Source organism: Aedes albopictus, chromosome 2 (genome assembly GCF_035046485.1).
Source record: "Aedes albopictus strain Foshan chromosome 2, AalbF5, whole genome shotgun sequence".
NCBI lineage: Eukaryota > Metazoa > Arthropoda > Insecta > Diptera > Culicidae > Aedes > Aedes albopictus.
In genome coordinates this window covers 208,571,234-208,593,034 of record NC_085137.1, presented here as the reverse complement: position 1 = coordinate 208,593,034, position 21,801 = coordinate 208,571,234, and the positions used below count along the sequence as shown (strand labels likewise).

At 39.3% G+C, this 21,801-nt stretch overlaps 1 protein-coding gene across 11 annotated transcripts in view; it reads right to left on the bottom strand.

The window, feature by feature from the left end:
- LOC109404201 (uncharacterized) overlaps positions 1-21,801 on the bottom strand; it is a 104,999-nt gene that overhangs the window by 49,461 nt on the left and 33,737 nt on the right. For 8 of the 11 annotated variants that reach the window (XM_062851047.1, XM_062851048.1, XM_062851053.1 and 5 more), the window contains exon 1: positions 2,353-2,815. The exons of 2 other annotated variants lie outside the window; for them this stretch is intronic. In XM_062851047.1, the coding sequence (XP_062707031.1) occupies positions 2,353-2,543 (191 nt within the window). In that variant the 5' untranslated portion in view covers positions 2,544-2,815. Of the gene's footprint in view, positions 1-2,352; positions 2,816-11,299; positions 11,900-21,801 lie in introns of those variants that run through there. One more of the 11 variants, XM_062851046.1, reaches the window with a different exon arrangement.

Genomic DNA, 21,801 nt, shown 5'->3' with positions numbered 1-21,801 from the left:
TAATAATGAAGTATAAATTAATCTTATGTTTGCTCTTCATTATTGCCGTTTCGAACATCGGAAATAAAATCATTTGTCTGGCATAGATTTGTTAATATCAACACCACAATAAAATTCCTTAACTGTTTATTTTGTACTACCATCGATAGCCCTTCTTTTGTTGACGATGTAAATGTAAAGAATTCCTTGCTCATCAATAAGGTTCAAATCAGTACAAATGATATTTTTGTGTGTTCGCTTCTGTCAGAATAATGGAACTACTTTATCAATGCAATGACTGTTAAATCTATTCCGAAGAAATCTCATCACTAATTGAGTTTCATTGGGTTCTGAGGTCCCATGTCATTTGGGTCTTTTGTCCCATGAAATGTTTATGACAACTGCTTTGTAGAATTTGTCATTTATGTTTATCGATCATTCGATCAAATCTGACTGTACATGTCAATGGTTGCTCCTCCGTGATTGATCTGAGCTGGTACCAATTGGACTGAGATCCAATGAATAAGGGTTGGGACACTCCACTTATTCTCAAAATGCAATTTAAGCAGCTCATACATTTTTGATCAATAACGGCGCCGGCCACGTCGTGTGAGCCCCGTAACGTGGGTAGATCACCTTAGAATGGTGCGTTGCGGCGTAAGATCTACCACCACATCAAATTTCGATCTTGTTAATGTTTTAATGCTTAAAGTGGCCGATCAGTGGTGAGCAGACATTCCAAGATCGAGATTTGATGTGCTTTTTTTAATGTTTTGTTGCTAATCCACATTCTATTTCAGGAGTAATCAGGTAAATGTTTTGTTTATAAATGCTTATTAATCATGATTATGATTGTTTTTCAAACAAATGTATAACAAAACATACACAACACACACTGACATACATTACATTTACATATACATATCTCATCATATATTGGGAAAGGGAGGGACCATCAGGGCACCCGATTGACACGATTTGGACAGGAGCTTGGAACTGCCTCCTCCTTGTTGTTAACATTTCGTGGATTGAGGGCGGGCTCTTCGACCCCATCTATTGGGAGTATTCTGTCAATCGAGGGCTTGATTTTGCAGTTGTTCGTGAGAACTTTCTTCTGGAAGGAGATTCTTTTCCCCTGACGCGGGTTTCGCGCAAGTGTCTCTGCTTGCGGGTCCGCACAACCCTTTTTGGCCCTTCATACAGGAGAATGACTGACCACTAACAACAGCACAATCTTGATCAAATCGCTTTTCAGATTATTCCAGTGCTATAGGCAGCTGCCTTGCTACAATAGATGGTAGAACAATATCATCACAATATCATCATAACGGCGCCGGCCACGTCCTTATAGTCAGTTGGGAAGGGAAAGGAATGTTAGAGTGTGCTGGTTGTTGCTACTAAAGATCGAGAGCGCTTCTGCAACCTCACAACCAGGGCTTTTTGTTAGACGGAAAGGATGGGAAATCTGGGAGTCACCGTTGAGTTGGTGATGCGATCCATGGATTGGGAAAGTTCGTAAGGTGGTAGATTGTGTGGTGAAGGACAAGAGGCACAGTTCGCTTTGGTTGCATAACTTGTAGGCGTTATATACACTGTACTGTGGAAGTTGGAAGGAAGGGAAACGAATTTTTGCAATGGCTAGCGATGGCTATAAACATATGAATATACATGAGTTGTATATGTAAAAAAGAGATAGAGAGAATGAGAGAGAAAGTGGATAGAAAGATACAATGTAGGATGAAAGGGACGGGCCAGGGATTGAACCCATGACCTTCTGCATACGAATCAGAAGCGGTAGCCACTAGACCACCAAGCCCGCCTGTAGAATTTGTCATTTATGTTTAATAAAAAAAATCAGCCTTAAAAAAAACCTTTTTTACTTCTTGTTCCCTGATTTTTTTGAAGACATACAATAACTTGCCACATTAGTTAAAAAATCAAGCCCAAATTGATATTCTTTTTTTATCATTTTTTCAGCTTCATACAATTAATAATCATTCTTGTAACATCTTTCATATTGAGTGTTGCCATAAAAATGCACGCCATTTAGCGGAGTGTTCACACTATCTAATTGAATATGCATTTTCATTTGATACGCTCAATATTCGAACAATTACGTATGAATTAAGCTTTAATGCCAACCGGCGCGCACTAAATCGCTTAACAGGCACTTAATTAGCATCACAAGCGAGCGCCAATAGTCAATCCAACGCCAATTTTGGCATTGAATGGTTATACCCAAAAACCCACACACGCCGTTAGTGTGCCTTATGACTCATATGATGGAGCGCGCGCGATCTCAAGTTTTCCCACAATTACAATCGATGAACCACACCGCACGCTCTTGGTGGCCAAGCTAAAGCCATTACTCACTTGTCTATGAAGTCGAATCCTTTGTCTTCTTTCACCATGTACGCCGGATAGGATTGCAATATCTCGTTCGCTTTCCCATTGTAGGACCCCAACAGCTCGCGATACTTGGAATAGACCAAGCTTTTGAGCTGGGGATTCGTCGCTGCACTCCTGCTCGGTTGAGGAGTCGTCGGTATGGTTTGTGTTGCCATTTTGTATGTGTATCCGATGAGTGTTTTTCTTTTAACTGGTTCTTCTTACGACGACGGCTTTTACTCTAGAACTTGACCACTAAAAGTATCTCAGGTCACTTGGCGGTGGTAGTGCCAACAGCTCAAATCACATCACATATGCATCATATTTGCACTAAATAAACAAACGTCACCGACCGCAATATATGGCCTCTCATGACATCAACAGTTACTCCTCCGCATGTTCTCGTCCATACCTAAGTTCGAAACTTGGAACCGTATGCATCAAATCACTTAATAGCGAAAACAACACTTGGCTCGAGATAATGTACAGTGTAGCAACAAGTTGTCCGTACAGCATTTAGTTTTAAGAAACGAATTATTTCATTTGTCAATTTGACCAACTAGTAAATTTTATTGAAGATGTTACGCTTACACGCTAACGCCGCTCAGCACTAAAGTGCATAATTTCCAGACTACACCAAAAATGTGTAACCCTTGCACATTTACAAAATCAGCTCCAGTGTCCGCAAAATTGTTTAAATCGCAAAAATTTTTGTACGCCAATCTAGGTAGGATTACTAGTGACCTTGGAAAACAAAAAAAATCAACATTTCGCATCTAGAAGAGTGTACGAGCTGTTTTTCGAGAATGTGTAACTGCTACACATTTTTGTGTGGTCTGGAAATTATGCACTTATGAGTAGGTCTTACACATTTTAGTGCTGAGCAGTTTTAGCGTGTAGCTCAGATACGCCATCAGGATTTAAGATGTAACATGTTCATGGGACAATGTTGAATAACAATTTCAATTAGACTAACTTTAAGATATAAACTCGGTGGTTTTTAAGCAACCACTGAGAAATTCGTAAAAGTTTTATGGAGAAGATATGTAGAATTCGGTAGAATTTCTCAAAACATAAATAAGAATTCTAAAAGCAGGATAAGATTTTTGAGAAGTTTGTTGATTGTGACCGCATGGCTGCGAGACTCCACAAGTTTTTTTTTTATTAGAAACATTTAGTAAATAGTTTTATGAGCTGATGCTAGCAGATGTATGAGATACATTCTACCGTGACGTTACAACGTTTTGAAGCCTTCTTGGTCAGATTTTTCACTGTAACTCATAAATACGACCGTAAACTTCAATTATTTTTGCATATTCGGACTTCTTGTGAAATTTGCAATAAATATGGTCTGTAAAATAATTAATTTTCATTAGAATAGCTTGTTCAAATGGGAATAAGAAATACTTTTCTTATGAAAAGTAAATTTATTCAACAGAACATATTATTTGCAAATTTTACAAGGAATCAAAGTGTTCAAAAAAAGAAAATGAAGTTTACTGTCGTATTTATGAGTAATAATGGAAAATCGGACCGAAAAGCCGTCAAAACGATGTAACGTCACGGTAGAATGTGTCATTAAGTACATAATAATTGAACAATCAGGTTTAGAAAATTCTTAGACGCTAAAAGAAGAATTGGCAAAGGTCTTAGAAAATTGATAATAGTGAAATTTGAAAATTTTCTGATGGAATTCCTGGTAGGGTAAAACTAACATCAGTTAAAAATTCTTGGAGGGATATTTAGAGAAAATAGTACATTACTGGAAATAATGAAAGCAGCTTTAATGGCAATAGTATTGGTGAAAAGAATATCTTAATGAATTTCTGAATATAGAGTTCTTCTGGGGAACCATATGGAAGATAAGCTGAAAAAGCACTTTATAATTTTCGATGAAAGCTGATTGTGGATTGGTTTGGATCTTCTTCAGGAAGGTTATAGGGATACCGCTACGTTTCTATCGCCGGTTGCATGGCATAGGGCTGTCGGGTTTGGTGAATTTAGCCAACACAAGCTTAAATTCACCAAAGCCGACATCCCTATGCCAAGCAACCGGCGATATAAACGTAGTGGTATCCCTATAACCTCCCTGAGGAAGACCCAAACCAAGGGTCGAAACGTCTGATGAAATACATAGTATAAACCCGCTTATAATTTAACCGGACCGAAAAGCCAACCATAGAGGAATTTCGATGAAAGACCTTCTGAAGGATATTCTGGAAAGAATTTACCGTATATTGTCAGCGAGCCAATTTAATAGTGTTCTGAAATCAATATTTATAAAAATTGCTTAGATATGTTGTTTTTTTTTTAACTGTTATAACTCGAAAGCTCCCTCAAAAAGAAACGTCGAAAAGAGTAAAGATAGAGCTACTATTTACAATTATAAAAAGTTGGGTCGACCATATAGATTTTGGCCGCCATCTTGGATTTTTTTTTCACCATGTTGGCAACCACCGATTTTTTGAATTTTTGCATTAATTGAAATCTGAGACATTTATACATGACATATAAAAACATTAGAGATGTCTTTTTTCCTATTAAAAGTTATTTGTAGTTTTGAAAATCAAGCCTCGTTTTCTCCATACATTTCCATGCGCCCGGCCACGACATGCAACAGTATTAGAGTTTACGCCTGCATGTATACACATACCCACCGATATCTGGGAAAATCGGAGATTCGTTTCCATTTTTGACTGTTTCTCAATGATGCGGGCATTGCTTTTATATCTTTTTTAGTGTTTTGAAAGCTTCAGCCTTCCATTAGTGGGTTCAGAATTTAAATTCGTGTTTGTAAACACTGCGAAATAACGCTGCACTTACGTAAATGACTGGCACATGGCACCTGGCGCAAAAGTTACACGATTTACAAAACGGCAGATAGCTTTTGAAAGGAGAAAAAGACATCTCTAATTTTTTGATATGTTGTGTATAAATGTCTCAGCTTTCAATTTATGCAAAAATGTTGAAAATCGGTGGTTGCCAACATAGTGAAAATAATGTTTTGGTATAAAAATCCAAGATGGCGGCCAAAATCAATATGGTCGTTAAGGCCGAAAAGTTAGGTCGTTGTTGTAAATAGTAGCTCCATCTTTCCTCTTTTCAACAACATTTTGTTTTGAGGTGGTTTTTGGAGAAATTTTCGAGTTATAACGGTTTAAATGATCTTGTACCGACTTTTCGAACCCTCTAAGCAGAATAATACCCTCTTTCAATGAGTGTAATCAGTTTTTAACCTTTTTATTTATTTATTTATTTATTTATTTATTTATTTATGTTTATTAACATCCAACGGATCTTTAAGATCTAATTGAATTATGTACTTAATTCTAAATATGTATTTCTGCAAGATGTACATTCACTGACGATTTAAACATTAGACAACATTATGTTCACAACAATACAATATGACAAACAACAATGTACAATATATAGCATTAACGTGTTCGAGGTTGCCAAGTGAAATTCCTTTCTCTAAACTCTCTAAACCAAACTCCGCTTGGCCACGTTGAGGGGAGCATAGCACGATTGCGAAGCTTGACATCAATCCCAACCTTGAACGAGATGTATGGAAGTTGTGTTGCGTCGACCCAGGTAGAAACTAGCTTCTGCACAGTAATCGATTCCGTAGTTTCAAGACACTCGCTAACCATAGCGCGAATTTCATCCTCGGTTACATCATTCTTTACACGTGAGAAAAACATCCAAAACTTTTCATTGCTGTTCGGGCGGTAATTTGCGTTATTGATTAGCCATGGAAAGGGCCCATATAGCCGAGGCGGTAAACGCACGGGTATTCAGCATGACCATGCTGAGGGTGACGGGTTCGATTCCCGGTCGGTCCAGGATCTTTTCGTAAAGGAAATTTCCTTGACTTCCTTGGGCATAGAGTATCTTCGTGCCTGCCACACGATATACGCATGCAAAATGGTCATTGGCAGAGGAAGCTCTCAGTTAATAACTGTGGAAGTGCTCATAGAACACTAAGCTGAGATGCAGGCTTTGTCCCAATGAGGACGTAACGCCAATAAGAGAGAAGAGAGAGATTAGCCATGGAATTGCTCTCGTACCGTTCCCGACACAGCATCCATGCATTGAATTAGATGATGTTGACGGTGCAGGAAATGAATGCGCAAGTGTTGTTGGTAGTCGTGTTCAATACACTTTGACGAAAGGCAGTGAGATCAGCCAGCGTATTTTGAATAGAAGCAATCTCTGTTTTTTAATTCCACCAGCGGGGCCCATATAGCCGAGGCGGTAAACGCACGGGTATTCAGCATGACCATGCTGAGGGTGACGGGTTCGATTCCCGGTCGGTCCAGGATCTTTTCGTAAAGGAAATTTCCTTGACTTCCTTGGGCATAGAGTATTTTCGTGCCTGCCACACGATATACACATGCAAAATGGTCAATGGCAGAGGAAGCTCTCAGTTAATAACTGTGGAAGTGCTCATAGAACACTAAGCTGAGAAGCAGGCTTTGTCCCAGTGTGGACGTTACGCCAAGAAGAGGAGAGGAGGAATTCCACCCTATTTTGCTTACTTATCTTTTGACACTGAGGAAGATTACAAGTGGTAGTCGAAATACGCGTATCTGTCAAATGATAAGCAAAATAGGGCGGAATTAAAAGGTACGAAACTGATTACACTCATTCGAAGACTCCTATTCTAATTGCTTGTTAAACTGACACTGAGGAAGATTACAAGTGGTAGTCGAAATACGCGTATCTGTCAAAGGATAAGCAACATAGGGCGGAATTAAAAGGTACGAAACTGATTACACTCATTCGAAGAGGGTATTCTGCTTAGAGGGTTCGAAAAGTCGGTACAAGATAGAATAGGAGTATTAAAGTTTTAACATGACAACTTTTAATATGCAATCTACGAATTACTCCGTTACCACGCAACGCAACGTAACACGTAAAGGAATAATATCAATAATGAAATTTAACCCAGCCAACCACATATCGTAAATCATTAAGTGGAATAAAATCGTATATTTTCATATATCGAATCAGAATTGTATAACAATATGCATATTTTTTGACAATGATTGCGTAAAATCGCATTTTATGCCAAATGCAATTTCAATTACGATTTCGTTTCATATAGTCGTCTCCGATCGTAAAGGTGCTAGATGCTATCGGTAGGATCGCACAGAATCGGATAGAATCGTAAAAAAATCATAGGTTCTGAGTGTCGAGCTTCAAGTTCGGTAGCATCGTATATGTGATTTAATTGTATCGTGAAAATTGTCGCTTTTCATAGTATATAAATCTGCTAAATCGATCTGCCTTCCTAGAGGCATGATCAAAATCGGTGCAATCGTATACAACGTTCAGAATATTGTATATTGATCGTTTGCGTCATACTTGCGTCGTATACGAAGTGAACGAAATCGTATATTCATTTTTACAGTCGCATATGATTGTTACTGCACTTCTAATAGTCGAATCTAAATCTCGGAAATCGTAAATGGTTTTGTTTACATATTTGTATGATGGAGGAAAGGGATTTTTTTTATTTATCACACATTTGTTTTTTTTATTGTTGTTGACACATGCCAACTATGATAGCAATAATTTCAATCAAATATGTAAGTTTTCATACTATTTATATACTGCAGATGACTTATAATAAGTGGTGTATAGATTCCAACAACGATGTGAATTCCAAGCCACTTGCAAGGCAACACTTTTGATGCCACTCAATGCACAACAACAACGCTCCCACCACAAGTCTCTAACTTTATCATGCTAATTTCTATTCGTTTCATCCCATTCACTAGTAGAGAGTTCAATCTACTTCCAACTTGGCAATATAGTCAATAAAGATAACGCGCAGTTCTCAATCAAAGGACCTAAGTTCGATTCCCGCTGAACACTAATTGTTTTTTTTATTTGAAAATCTTGAGTCGTATATTGGTATGCTCAATCGTAATAAGATCATGCTCTCTCTCTCTTCTTGGCGTAACGTCCTCATTGGGACACAGCCTGCTTCTCAGCTTAGTGTTCTATGAGCACTTCCACAGTTATTAACTGAGAGCTTCCTCTGCCAATGACCATTTTGCATTCGTATATCGTGTGGCAGGCACGAAGATACTCTATGCCCAAGGAAGTCAAGGAAATTTCCTTTACGAAAAGATCCTGGACCGACCGGGAATCGAACCCGTCACCCTCAGCATGGTCATGCTGAATACCCGTGCGTTTACCGCCTCGGCTATATGGGCCCTTAAGATCATGCATAATCGTATATTTAGACGGAGAAAGTCGGCGAAATCGTAGAAATTTTTCGAGTAATCGTAAATTATGTTGGATGGAATCGCAGTAATCGTATATATGTTTCGATATGGCCTCCGCTTTAGTATGTATATGTTTGTTTCGTGCATTGAATACGATTTCTTTGGTGCTATATATGTGTGACTATTTTAGTTGCAATTTCAATATAGACACCAAATTGCTGGCTGGGCAGTGCTTTGGCTCACTTTACCTAGGGTATAACCAAGGTTGCGACCATTCATTTGCAAAGATTTACATTCATTTGCTATTATCTCAGTTCAGAAGCATGCTATCGAAAAACAATGTATGGATGAATTTAACCTTGTAGTTTTATCTGAAAGTTTGCTGAATAACATTGGGGTCGCAAACGTATACCAAAGTCGTGAGCGAGCTGTGAAGGCAACTCTCCACGCGATGAATGTAAATTTCATTCACGCTGTGGAAAGTTGCCTTCACAGTTATTCGGCAAACTTTCAGATAAAACTACAAGGTTAAATTCATCCATACATTGTTTTTCGATAGCATGCTTCTGAACTGAGATAATTGCAAATGAATGTAAATCTTTGCAAATGAATGATTGCAACCTTGGGTATAACTTTTTTAACAGGCGTCGTAATACTTTGCGGTTTTCGACAAAGTTGTTTGGTATACAGTCGCCTACAAGAATACCAAACGGTTTTATCATGGATTGCTTAGAGTGCCACCAACCGGTAAAAATAAAAAAAACTTAGAATTTCTGCATACATTTGGCCACGTTTTCCCATACAAACTTCAAGCTTATCGAGCGCCCCCTTAGGCTTAATCGATTTTGCTATAATTTTTAACGCAACCTCTGGGAGTCCAAAACAATCAATTCAGGATGACTTGGCATTTTTCAAAATTTTTGTTTTTTCATATAAATGTGGGCCACCCTAATGGCCAATTCAGCGCTCTTGTTTTATTTTCTATAAGAAAGGATCAAATTTCTAAAAAAAATCAAAACATAAACTGTATCAAAATCGATACTTTATTGCCCATTAATGGCAATTGAGTAATGCGACATGCACTACACTAAGGATACGGGTAATGGCCGCAGTGACAGACCCGAACAGGAATAAAAAATGTATGTTTATGTATGTTATGTTTTCTTGGCCATAGGAAAAACTGTGAATTGAACCAGGTGGTATAGTTAGAGCGCATGCCTTCTACGTTAAGGACCGGGGTCGAATCCCACTCCCAATTGACTCACAAAATTCAGAAGAAAAGTCAAACAGTGGGTTTGAATAAACTTGCAACGCGCCAAAATTTCGACAATAAAAATAAAATAGTTTAAAATAGTATATTTTCAAAATTAGTTTAAATACTTGACATATTTTTGCAATTTGACTCATGAAAATGAACTTTTTGGAATAGTGATGTGAGATTGTGCTTTTCTGAAATGTTAAGAGATAAAAATAAAAAAATGGAATTAGCGTATAAAAAAATGTTAGATGTTTCTTCAGATGCCCCTATAGGACAGATCGGTGAAGTACTAGATTTGTAGTAATGAGCTGAATTTTAGTATGGTGAGAAGGTCAATTCTCCGTTTCTGCTGTGAAATGATACAAAAAGCGTGGGTATTATGATTCCTTGCTTAATTTGATGCTGTTTGAGCAATACTTTGGGTAACAGTGTTGTTGTTTTCTCCATTTCTTGCAACATAAACAACATAGTTATCCAAAGTTTTGCTCAAACAGCATCAAATTGGGCAAGGAATCATAAAACCCACGCTTTTTGTACCATTTCATTGCAGAAACAGAGAACTGACCTTCTCACCATACTAAAATTCAGCTCATTACTACAAATCTAGTACTACACCGAACGTGCCTCATTTATGACATTTTTCTTTGAGATTGGAACTAAGCTCTTCTCAAATTTGTAGCGTATTAAAATTCTCTAGAAAATAACATACAGCTGAAATAGTTCAGGTGAAATTTCAAGAAATATTTTTTCAATATTATATTCAAACTTTAGAGACACCAAATCTCAGGGGTCTCTAGTTAGCCAAGTGATTAAGACTATGGATCACCAATCCGGAGACGGCGGGTTCGATTCTCGTTCCGGTCGGTAAAATTTTCTCGACTCCCTGGGCATAGTGTATCATTGTACTTGTCACACAATGTACAAATTCATGCAATGGCAGGCAAAGCAAGCCTTTCAATTAATAACTGTGGAAGTGCTCTAAGAACACTACGTTGAAGAGAGGCAAGCCAAGTTCCAATGCGAACGTCGAGCCACAAACAAGAAGAAGAAGGAGAGAAGATGTACCATTCATAGACAACAACTTAATCAACTAATAGTTAAAATTTAAAAATTTTTGGTGCACTTTTCACAAAGTTACAGTTTGATGATTTTTTTTTTGAAAAATGAGAATTTCTCCTGTTTTGATTATTTTGGCTAACCCCTGATTTTTTGGGTTTTTGTACTGAAGCAAAGTCATACACTATATCTTAGGATAATAATATTCAAAGTACATTTCAGTAGTAGCAAGAGTAGTAGTATCACTAATTTAAAGATTTATACCAATACATTTTTAATGAATTTGCTTCATGGATGGTAAAGTTACAATATGTTAGAAAAAAAAAACACTAAAGCTCTTGTACGGACAACTTCTTGTTTCACTGTAGCAATAACACACCGTTCAAGAACAAAATTCACGTCATCCGCTGAGAAAGCCGGGTCCAACCAGCATTCCTTAAATCCCGATAAGTGCTTCACTGACAACGACGACGGCGGCGACGGTGCGCGAACGAAGAATTCTCACAAACAATAATGACCCCGGAGAGAACGCGACACCTTCGAGAAAAGGAAGTACACGAATTCCGCAGTAATTACTACCAAACACACCACGACGACGACGACCGTTCGACAAGACGTTACAATTCGAACTGAAAATCTTACGCCGCTGCTGGCTCTCCAAGTCGCCCACAACGCAACGTTATGAGAAATGTTGTTGGTTCAGGTCGCAAGTCCACTGGTGGTTGGTACTAAATGCCCAGTCAGCGCCACCGCCGCGTGATGTGGCTGCAAGGAAGCTGGAGAAGAGATCGAGAGTGAATCAAGTTTTGAAGCCACCACCCGGACCCGCGAGAGCCTTATACTTAAGTTTGCGCTTGATTTGCCGTTGTCTCGTCCGTCGCGTCGTTGCACTTTGAGAAATTGTCCGAAGGGATGCACGCGACTGGAGTCGCGTATGTGTGTGCGGCGGGGACGTTTTGCTTACAGTGCATCGGGTGCAGTTGCTGCAGTGGGTACGATAGGGTGATTCATACTAGGATGGTATGAATCTACATGTTTTTGGATAAGGCTCACTCATAGTATCCAAAAGAAGAAACATTAGAAGATATAGCAGATGAAGTAGCAGAAGAAGAGAAATAAAACATAAATGTGACAATGAAGAAGAAGTTTGTGTAAAAATAGTCTTCATTTACGATCTTATACTTACAGATATGACACAAACACGCCCGGACACTTCCTAAATAATGTATTGCTTCTTTTTAACTTGTTTCACAAACCCCAAGACCTAAGTCCACACTTAGTAACACGGCGCACCCTAGTCATTTATTACGTGTCTCACGAATCTTTCCTTCCGATTTGCCATTTCTATCGTGCCATGTGAGGACGGGTTAAGCAACCTTCTCGCTCGCATGAATAACAAAACCGACCAACAGCAACAGATCGGAAGAAACCGAGAGCTCCGCAGAGAGAAGCGGAAAAAGATGCAATTTATGGCGTTCACGCTAACGCCGCTCAGCACTAAAGTGCATAATTTCCAGACTACACCAAAAATGTGTAACCCTTGCACATTTACAAAATCAGCTCCAGTGTCCGCAAAATTGTTAAAATCGCAAAAATTTTCGCATCTAGAAGAGTGTACGAGCTGTTTTTTGAGAATGTGTAACTGCTACACATTTTTGTGTGGTCTGGAAATTATGCACTTATGAGTAGGTCTTACACATTTTAGTGCTGAGCAGTTTTAGCGTGTTTAATTACCTACCTATACAGAATGCAGTCGTTTAGCTGATATGGTTGGCGCTTTTCGAGTGTGCTGCTGCTGCTGCTATCCGATGCAAGCTGTAAGCGATGGCGTTGTTCCAGTATGAGGCAGTTTTGTGATATGAATTCTTGGATTGAATGTTTCGTTGGTATAGTATAGTATAGCATTCTGAACTCAATTCCATTGTCAAAAATTGCTGTTACAGGTAGGCTTGATATTTCCCAGTTTTTTTTAGACCACCTCATCTGATCTTGTTTATTTGAATCGCCTAGAAAATGAGCAATGCCAAAACAAACAAATGCATTGTATTATCTTTTATGTTTCGTTTGACAGCTTTGAGTCTCTTGTTTGTTTGCGAGCTTGAAATTGGATTCTAAGATTTTTCACTTTAACCATAGTGTGGCCAGCAACAAATACACCCATAGAATGCCGGCAGGGTACCAGGGGTGGGATATCGGGAGGAGCGACTCACAACAGCGTATGTTCCCCATGGTAGGGACGGCTGATCGACGTCCAAGTCTTACGGAAGGACTCTAAGCTCAACTGTGCACTATGGTACTCCAGAAAGTAGGAAGTTAGAGTCCGGCCTGAGAGCCAGCCGTAAAAAATAATTACAACCAGCAACAGAATAATACGAACCGTGACCAAAGGCAACGAGTTCAGCGAACAAAAAGAACTTGCGATGGGAAATCAATCCGGAACAAAGCTTTTTCGGACCATATTAGTGTATAAAACGACTGTGCAAAATTTGTGAGCGATTGGTTGCGTCCTTGTATTCCGCATTGCGATTGAAATTTGCATTGGTTTTAATATGGAAAAACTCTTTTTCTTGCATTTTTCTCACAAGGGACTTATTTCAGTATGCTGGTAAATTATGTTATTGTATTAACATTATGAATGACTTTTTGTTAACCTTCCGTAACTCTCGCGGTTGACTACCTGCATCAGCACCACGCTAATGCTGAGTACAAAAAGCGAGATTTTTTTAACGTGTTGTAAAAAATACAACAGCGCGATCGCTCGAGGGTTAATTGCATAAAATTACAACTTTGGCCTAAGTCCGAAACAATCATAAAAATTAAAAATGATGACGAAGTCCTTGTCAATTTACGATCTGTAAACGCAAATCGAAAAACTAACAACCACATGGCGACCGTGACGAGTTCCAAAAATCGATCTGTGAATCAAGTGAAATCGTGATTTTGCAACTAACCATTGCCGCATACGTACTGTATAAGACGCAATCGCGAAAGAAAGCCATAAAAAGCGCGAAATCAATGGCTACACTGCAAGCGTGAACTTTGTTAAATAGTAGAAGTGCTTTCTTATCCATAATGAAAACAATGAACTCAGTTAGTGCGACCCTGGAAAATAATCAAATAGTGAAGACTCTGATGACCAAGTGATCGTGAAAGTGACACCTACAGTTGGCTGAAACTGTCAAACCAGATGAGGAATTCCAGAATTAAGCGTTGAGGAGCGCACCTCCGCTAACTTATATAAGGGATTGAACAATACGAATCCCTTATAATGTTAGAATCTATTGAAGAAAACGTGCAACATTTATTGCATCTGCATAAACATTTACAAGAATCAATCAATAAAAAACATTAAATCTGACACTTTGGAAGCTAAAAGTATGTGACAGCTCTTTATAACAAAATTGGATCCAAACTAATCGAAAATGAAACCTATATTCCTGAGCCAGAACTAAGATTGTACCGGCTGTTCGGGTCCGTATGAAGTTGATATTGCTATTGATGATTAACTTTTTTCTCGATCAGCCTAGACAGCTGTGTAGTGTCGGTAACGGTTGTCACAATTGGCTAAGAATAACACTACGGACTGCCTGTTCCGGTGGTAAGAGTCCATTAAACAGGTGACCCTAATTCATGGTGCCTAGGAATGAATGGTTAGGGGGGTCTAATAAAATCTGCTTAACGAAGCCTGTGGAGTACTAGGGCCCCCTCCACAGTATTCCGCCCTTACTGCGCTAACCGGAGCAATGGTGCAGTTGACCTTGTGTTTCTCCGAGATAATCTGCTATCCTTCTTAAGCCTCAACTGCGAGGCTCAATAAGGGTGGGATTATTAGTATGTTGTTTATTAGCTTTAATTATAAGCTATATGGCTCTTCGCATTATGCGTTCTTCACAGTGTCCTCTGTGTATCTTCGTCTCTGACGTTCTTCAATCGATACCGAATTTGTTTTTATCGCTGCTCTTTTTTTTGTGTGTGTAAGAGTTTGATCGTGCCTAGTTTGGGTAGTGGCTATGGTTATGACAGCTCACATCAATCTTCAGCATAAAAGAACAGCATTGGTCCAAGATCCTTACTTTCGTAGAAGGGATTTCTATGTAGATGTAATGCTTCAATTAACACCTATATGGTTCCGCATTTTGCGTTTGATCCGATGTTTGCTACTTTCAGTAAAATTGAAATGGTAATCTCGCGTGTCATGCCTCGAGCCCCAAAATGCTTTGATGCTTGTTTGCAGCCTTGCTATTCCCAAATCATGGTAGGATTATACTGTCTAGTTTATTCCGTAAGTGGATAATGCATCGTATGAAGATCAGACCTATCAATTTGACATCTTTCTTCTGAAATGATTAGAACGCTTTGTCGAGCATCACACCCGGGATGATTTCCTGGCAAACATGCCTCTCCATGGGAACCACCAATATGCTTACCAAAATGGAAAGTCCACTGTGATTTGTTTACACAAAGTTGTTTACGATATCGGAAAAGCATTCGTTCAAACCCAATTTTGTTTGGGTGTTTTCTTGGATTTCCAGGATACTTTTGAACACGTACCTTTCGATTCCATATTGGAAGCCGCATGGATTGTCATATTTATCTTTCAATGATTTCCAATTGGATTTACCAAATGCTCAAAAACCAACCTCTCTTCTCGGCATTACGTCAAGCAGCGATTAGGAAATTGAGTGTTTGTGGATGCCCCCATGCGGGAGTCTTGCCATCACTTTTGAGGAATCTTAGCAGAAACGCAATTGAGATAACTCAATGTGGTTTTCCTACTAATGATTTTGTCCATCACAAGCCTCAACAGTCTGCTTCATTTGTATATCTTAGCTGAGAATCCGACTGTGGAACTTTGAATCATTTGATATGTAACTACCCAGTTTTTACGCAACTGCGTTTCCGAGTACATACTCGGTAAATACTTGATTAAGTGAAACTGATCTAAGAAGCCTGATTCTTCAGGATGTTCTTTTGTTCTGAACCCGTTGTGGCAAGTAGCTATAGGCTTACTTTACGCTTTATTCGTTTTTTTACAGTGCCCTTTTCAGGGCGCTGTTTGAACCCGCTGTGGTACGCTTATGCGATTATGTCGACCCTATTCCCTTACCTTCCCTTTCCCTATCCCATCCCTTATTCCTCCCTTCCCTCTCCCTCAGGTAAATGATGAATAGGCTCGTATTCATGGCAATGGCACAAATTTCCCAAATTGAGGAGAACGTGCCTCTGGAGCCGACCTACTGATACCTGATACCTGAAGACTGAATGGGAGGAGAGAGAATCAAAGACTATACAGACCTACAGGAAAAAAAAAACTGAAACACTTATCAACAAGAAACGAAATTTATATAGCAGTATTTCTTTCGTGTAAAGATTTATTAACCCTAAAAGGGACACCTGGGGTCCATTGGACCCCAGGCGCCTTTCAGAGCTCGCCTTTGATGGAACACACTCAGCGAGGTGACGAAACTGAGGCCATGAAGGTAACGGAGCTTAATCTAATGTTATTGTTAAATTAGTATGACAATCTCGTGATTCTATTGAATCGGTACCAGTTGTTTGCTGTTTATCCACACGTCACACGTCTACCAGTCATCAAAATAAATTCGCTATCAACCAATACTTCCCTCAGGGTGTATGGAGGGTGGAATTATCTTTTCATCTTCTTTGGGAACTCTCCTTTAGCCGAGGGTGGGAGGTAGCAGAAAACCCAATAATCCGATGACAATAGCTGCACGAGCTCAGATTGCAATCCACAACGCTCAAAAGAAATGTAATTACACTACAAATAACAACAATCGTTATTGTGAAAATTGATGTTATTACAGTAACATTGATCAAAACCGATTCACTTCATAAAATTGAAATAGGTCTGGAAATCACTAAAAGGTAGTGACCTAGATCATTTTTTTCAATGAAACCAACGATGTTCAGTCTTTAATTTCTATCTCGATGAGCTCAGTCGATTCGGGAAGATAATTCATTCGTTATAACGAGGACCGGCCAGATGGTGTAACGGTACTCGTTGCGCGAAAGCAATGGTGGCTCCAAAGAGGAAAGTGAGCTCCTTTTTTAAATTTAGAAAGGGCTCGTTGGTTATTTCACGAAATAGAGAGAGAATCGCAATCAACCTCATACATTTTTATTATAACACTTTCAATCAACACTTGGACTAGTTATCATGTTTTCTAGTGAACGGAAACAATCCTAAGTCTCGTCGCATCTTCTGCTTCCTTATGGCTCGACGTTCGCATTAAAACTTAGCCTGCCTCTCTTCAACTTATTTTTCTTCCACAGTTGTTAGTTGAAGGGCTTTCTTTGCCTACCATTGCATGAATTTGTACAATGAGTGGCAAGCACAATGATACGAGGGAGTTGAGAAAATTTTCCCGATCTGAAGGGGAATCGAACCCGCCGTTGCCGGATTGGCAATCCACAGCCTTAACCGCTAGGCTAACTGGGGACCCTGAGCTATTCATAAAGAACTAAAGAATTGGAAATTTAGATATGATGACAATATATGTTATTCTTTAGTTATTGGTTGTTATTCACATCTACCAGGGCATCCACGAGAAAGGCGAACATTTGGAATGCTATAACTTCCGAGCGTTCATCATTTTGAATGTCGTCTACAAAGTGGTAGCCCAGATCATCTTCCGTTGTATGCATCTAAAACGAATGCTTTTTTGGAAGTTATCAAACCGGCTTCAACGACGACCGGTCGACAATGGAATAAATCTTCACTATCCGGCAAATCAGCAAAAAATGCGTCGTATACCAGGTCCCAACGCATCACCTATTCATTGACTTTAAGGCTGAATACAACAGTATCAACCGCACAGATCTATGGAAAATCATGGACGAAAACAGCTCCAATGCACTTGAATTGTGCTGAAGAGACCTACGAAAAGGTAACATGCTCGCATGCCTACTCTTCAACATCGTTCAGACAGGTGCAATGCGACCATCCGGGCCAAACAGCTGGAGTATGTATGTAGAAACATCATCCGGTTGGCTCGAGTCAAGTACAAGACACTGGAGACGACCATACAGTTGAGGTCGAAATACGTATATGTCAAAGGATGCAAATTCTTAGTGGAATTAAAAGGAACAGTACTTGACCCGATTTTCTTTTTACTCTCAGGTATTTCACTAACACGCCCAGGTCCATCATCATCAGCTGGAGTATGATTTTCACGAAATCAGGTAAGGCATAAGGCTTATGGACGACATAGATTCTTCTTCTTCTTCTTTATGGCTCTACGTCCCCACTGGGACTTGTCCTGCCTCGCTTCAACTTAGTGTTCCTTGAGCACTTCCACAGTTATTAATTGAAGGGCTTTCTTTGCCTGCCATTGCATGAATTTGTATATTGTGAGGCAAGTACAATGATACACTATGCCCAGGGAGTCGAGAAAATTTCATCGACTGGAACGGGAATCTCCGGATTGGCGATCCATAGCTTTAACCACTAGGCTAACTGAGGACCCCACAGATGACATAGATATTATCGCCGGAACATTTGGAACGATGACAGAACTATTCACACACCTAAAACGCGAAACGGCAAAGGTCGGACTGGTGGAATGCTTTAAAAACAAAGTCTAGGATTAGTATTAGTCTAGGATAGACGGAGACACCTTGGAGGTATTTGAGAGATTTATCTACATTGAATTTTTACTGATGCCTGACAACGACGTTAGTCTTGAAATACCAATGCAGTAGAATAGCAGTGGAAGCCGTGGCAACTACAGGCTCAAGAAGAAACTGCAGCCAAAAAAGATTAATCTTCACACCAAATGTACCATGTATAAAACGCCTGGTGGTCCTTCACGGACACGAGGCATGGAACATGGGCCATACTCGAGGAAGACCTGCAAGCACTCTAAGTTTTCGAGCGACGCTTGCTGAGGACGATCTTCAGCAGGATAGACTACGAGCTCCCTGCACTCTTTGGCGAAACCAGCATCCAGATCATGGTCAAAACTGGAAGGATACGGTCGGTGGTTAGGGCAAGTTGAACGAATGTCGAACTACAACTCTGCATAGTTATTGTTTGCTACTGATCCAGCGTGAAGTGCAGAGATACCAGGTGGATCGTGACTTGACGAGCATTGGGCGAATGGATGGAGAGCGACAGTCACAAACCGAGTATTGTAGTGAAAATGTATGTATGCATGAGAGGTGATACAGAAATTGTGTCACGCAAAACTCGACCTTTTTAACCCCCCCCCCTCCTATGTCACACTTTTTGTATGGGACCTCTCCATTATTTGTATGGGTTGTCACGTTCTGTGAAATCCTCACTCTCCCCTTGAAGCGTGACGTAATTTGTGTACGGCCCCTGGACTGAAGAGTATACACACCAAATTTTCATGGGATATTCCAGCAATCTTTTTTACTGGATGTTAATCAGCAATGCAATGTGTTGCTGATACTCAGCATGTTATTCGATATTTTGCTGGAATTCAGCTTGATAATTTGCTGATTTTGTTTCAGCAATTACTTTTCTGCCGCTAATCAGCAATTTATTTGACATTCAGTAACCGATTTGACATATCGCAGCAAATCAGCAAAATTATTTGCTGAATGCATGTCAGCAATCAATGTTTTACTGAACGCCAGCAATTTTTCACAGCTGTCACTTATGGGAATGTCAGAGAAATTCATTCCACGTTTCGTATACCGGGCGCGCGTTTCTTTTATTTTCTGTGCATAAAGGTCCCGGAATTCTTAAGTTTTGGCCAACAATAGACAATTTTCCAATCTTCGTCCACACAACAAAAGTAGACAGGTATGATTTGACTTTCAAACAACTGGTTTGTGTGACATTGTTTTTATTTCTTTTGCAGTTTTGCCCGTAGTTTTGAGGATCCAAGCGAACATCCGGGTACAGGCGGCTTCAACATATTTAACAAAACACTGCACAAATCGGAACAAAAGTATTCCAAAATAGGCATGAACAATTATTTGAATAAATCATCGTAACAAACGCTTAATAATAGGGTACTGGTTCCCTTATTAAGCATGTGGCTCCCATTTTCATCCTACAAAAAGCAAAGGAATGAAGCATTGTTTGTTTTGTTTCTTATTTTTGTATTTTTTGTTAGGAGTGAGCACGCATGAAAACAAAAAGAACGGAATCAATCGGTGCCGTAATCGCTTGTTTTCGAATAGGATGAATATGGGAGCGTGAGATTACTGATGGAACACATACCCTATGTTTTAATATTGTACAATATTCCACCCTCATGGCGGCAGCAAAACAAAAAGTTGCTGAAAATACCAGCAATCCTTTAAATACCTCTTTACTGATTAACCAGCACATCATTATAAATTTTACTGGTTGTTTAGCAAAAGAGCTGTCAGAAAATATTTAATGCAGTTACTGATTAACCAACAAAATTAATCTCGCCTTTGCCGATTGTTCGACAAAAGAACTGTCACTTGTGCAAATTCAGTTTGCTGGATGATCCAGCAAATTTTGCTTTGCTGCAAGAACTGCTGAACGAACAGCACAAAAAAAAATCAGCAAAATTTTGCTGATTTCCAGCGATAAAAATTTGGTGGGTAGCATTGATTTGTATCTTGTCAAATATTTACCCCGGTGTAGGATCACGGTGCCATTAGTAATCCTATGCTCCCAAATTCATCCTATTCGAGAATAAAGTGGTTACGGAACCGATTGATTCCATTCTATCTGCTATCATACATGCTCACTTCTAACAGAAAACAGAAAGCACAGAACAAAGAAACAAAATAAAAAGTACTAGGGTGCGGGCACCGGTTTTGGCCAGTCTAAGGGAAATAATTTTTATAAAAATTACCAATAATCTAATGAAAACTACCAATGTGTCAAATGAAAGGTTTCGATCTATACTTCATTAGAAAAATGCAGAAATCAAGCTAATACTTGATTTTTGTATTAAAAGTGGCACTGGCCAAAATAGAAGTATTGCCGCAGTTTTAGCCATATTCTCAGCTTTGGTTTCTATTTTGGCCAATCACGTGTATTTCTTATGGGAGTGGCCAAATTAGAAGCACCCTGGCCAAAATAGATACATGGGAGAGGATTTTTTAAGGAAAATTCTTTTTTTTTCTAGTTTTTTATCAATATGTATGGTTTTCACATCTGTAATCATCATATTATATTAGAATCTACTAGTGAAAAACAAATTTATGCCGATTTAAATCGTAACAGGCTGAATACCGCACTATGGCCAAAACTCCGGGCTGGCCAAAACTGAAACTTCTACCCTACCTACAATTCTTTGTTTTGAATAGGATGAGATTGGATGAATGACGATGGTACATGCTCCCTAGTAGCATCTTTAGTTGAAAACGCATATCAGGCGTCAGTGCCAACGAAGCTAGAAAGAAATGCTCTATCAGATTAGATATCTGAAAATATTCACCATTATGTATCAGCCAGGCAAAATGTAAGTCACAGACAAATAGATGTAACACTGTTATATAAAACGTGCTCGCGTTTATGCTTGTCTTATAGAACAATGCTAAGTTTCGTGTTGAAATGTCATAAATGTTCCGTCTGTTGCCTGTATGCAACCCAAGAGACTTCTCCTCTCTGAACAACTAAGAGCACGCGAACCAATTTTCATGGTATCCTACCGGGTGCAGCGGTAGCTGTGGCAAGCGTTGGTTGACAAACCACTACTGGCTGTAGCAAACTCATCAAGAGGCGTATAAGTTATAGATGTGAATCTGTTACGCAATTTCGTCTTGAGAGCGCAGAAATAAAAATAAGTTGATGAGCAACATGAAGTTGGTCTTTTATTGCGACCGCACGGGCTTAGGTATTCGTTCAGTCGCGATTATCGACTCGAATTTTTGGTCATAAAGTTTGAAGTTAAGTTTCAAAGATAA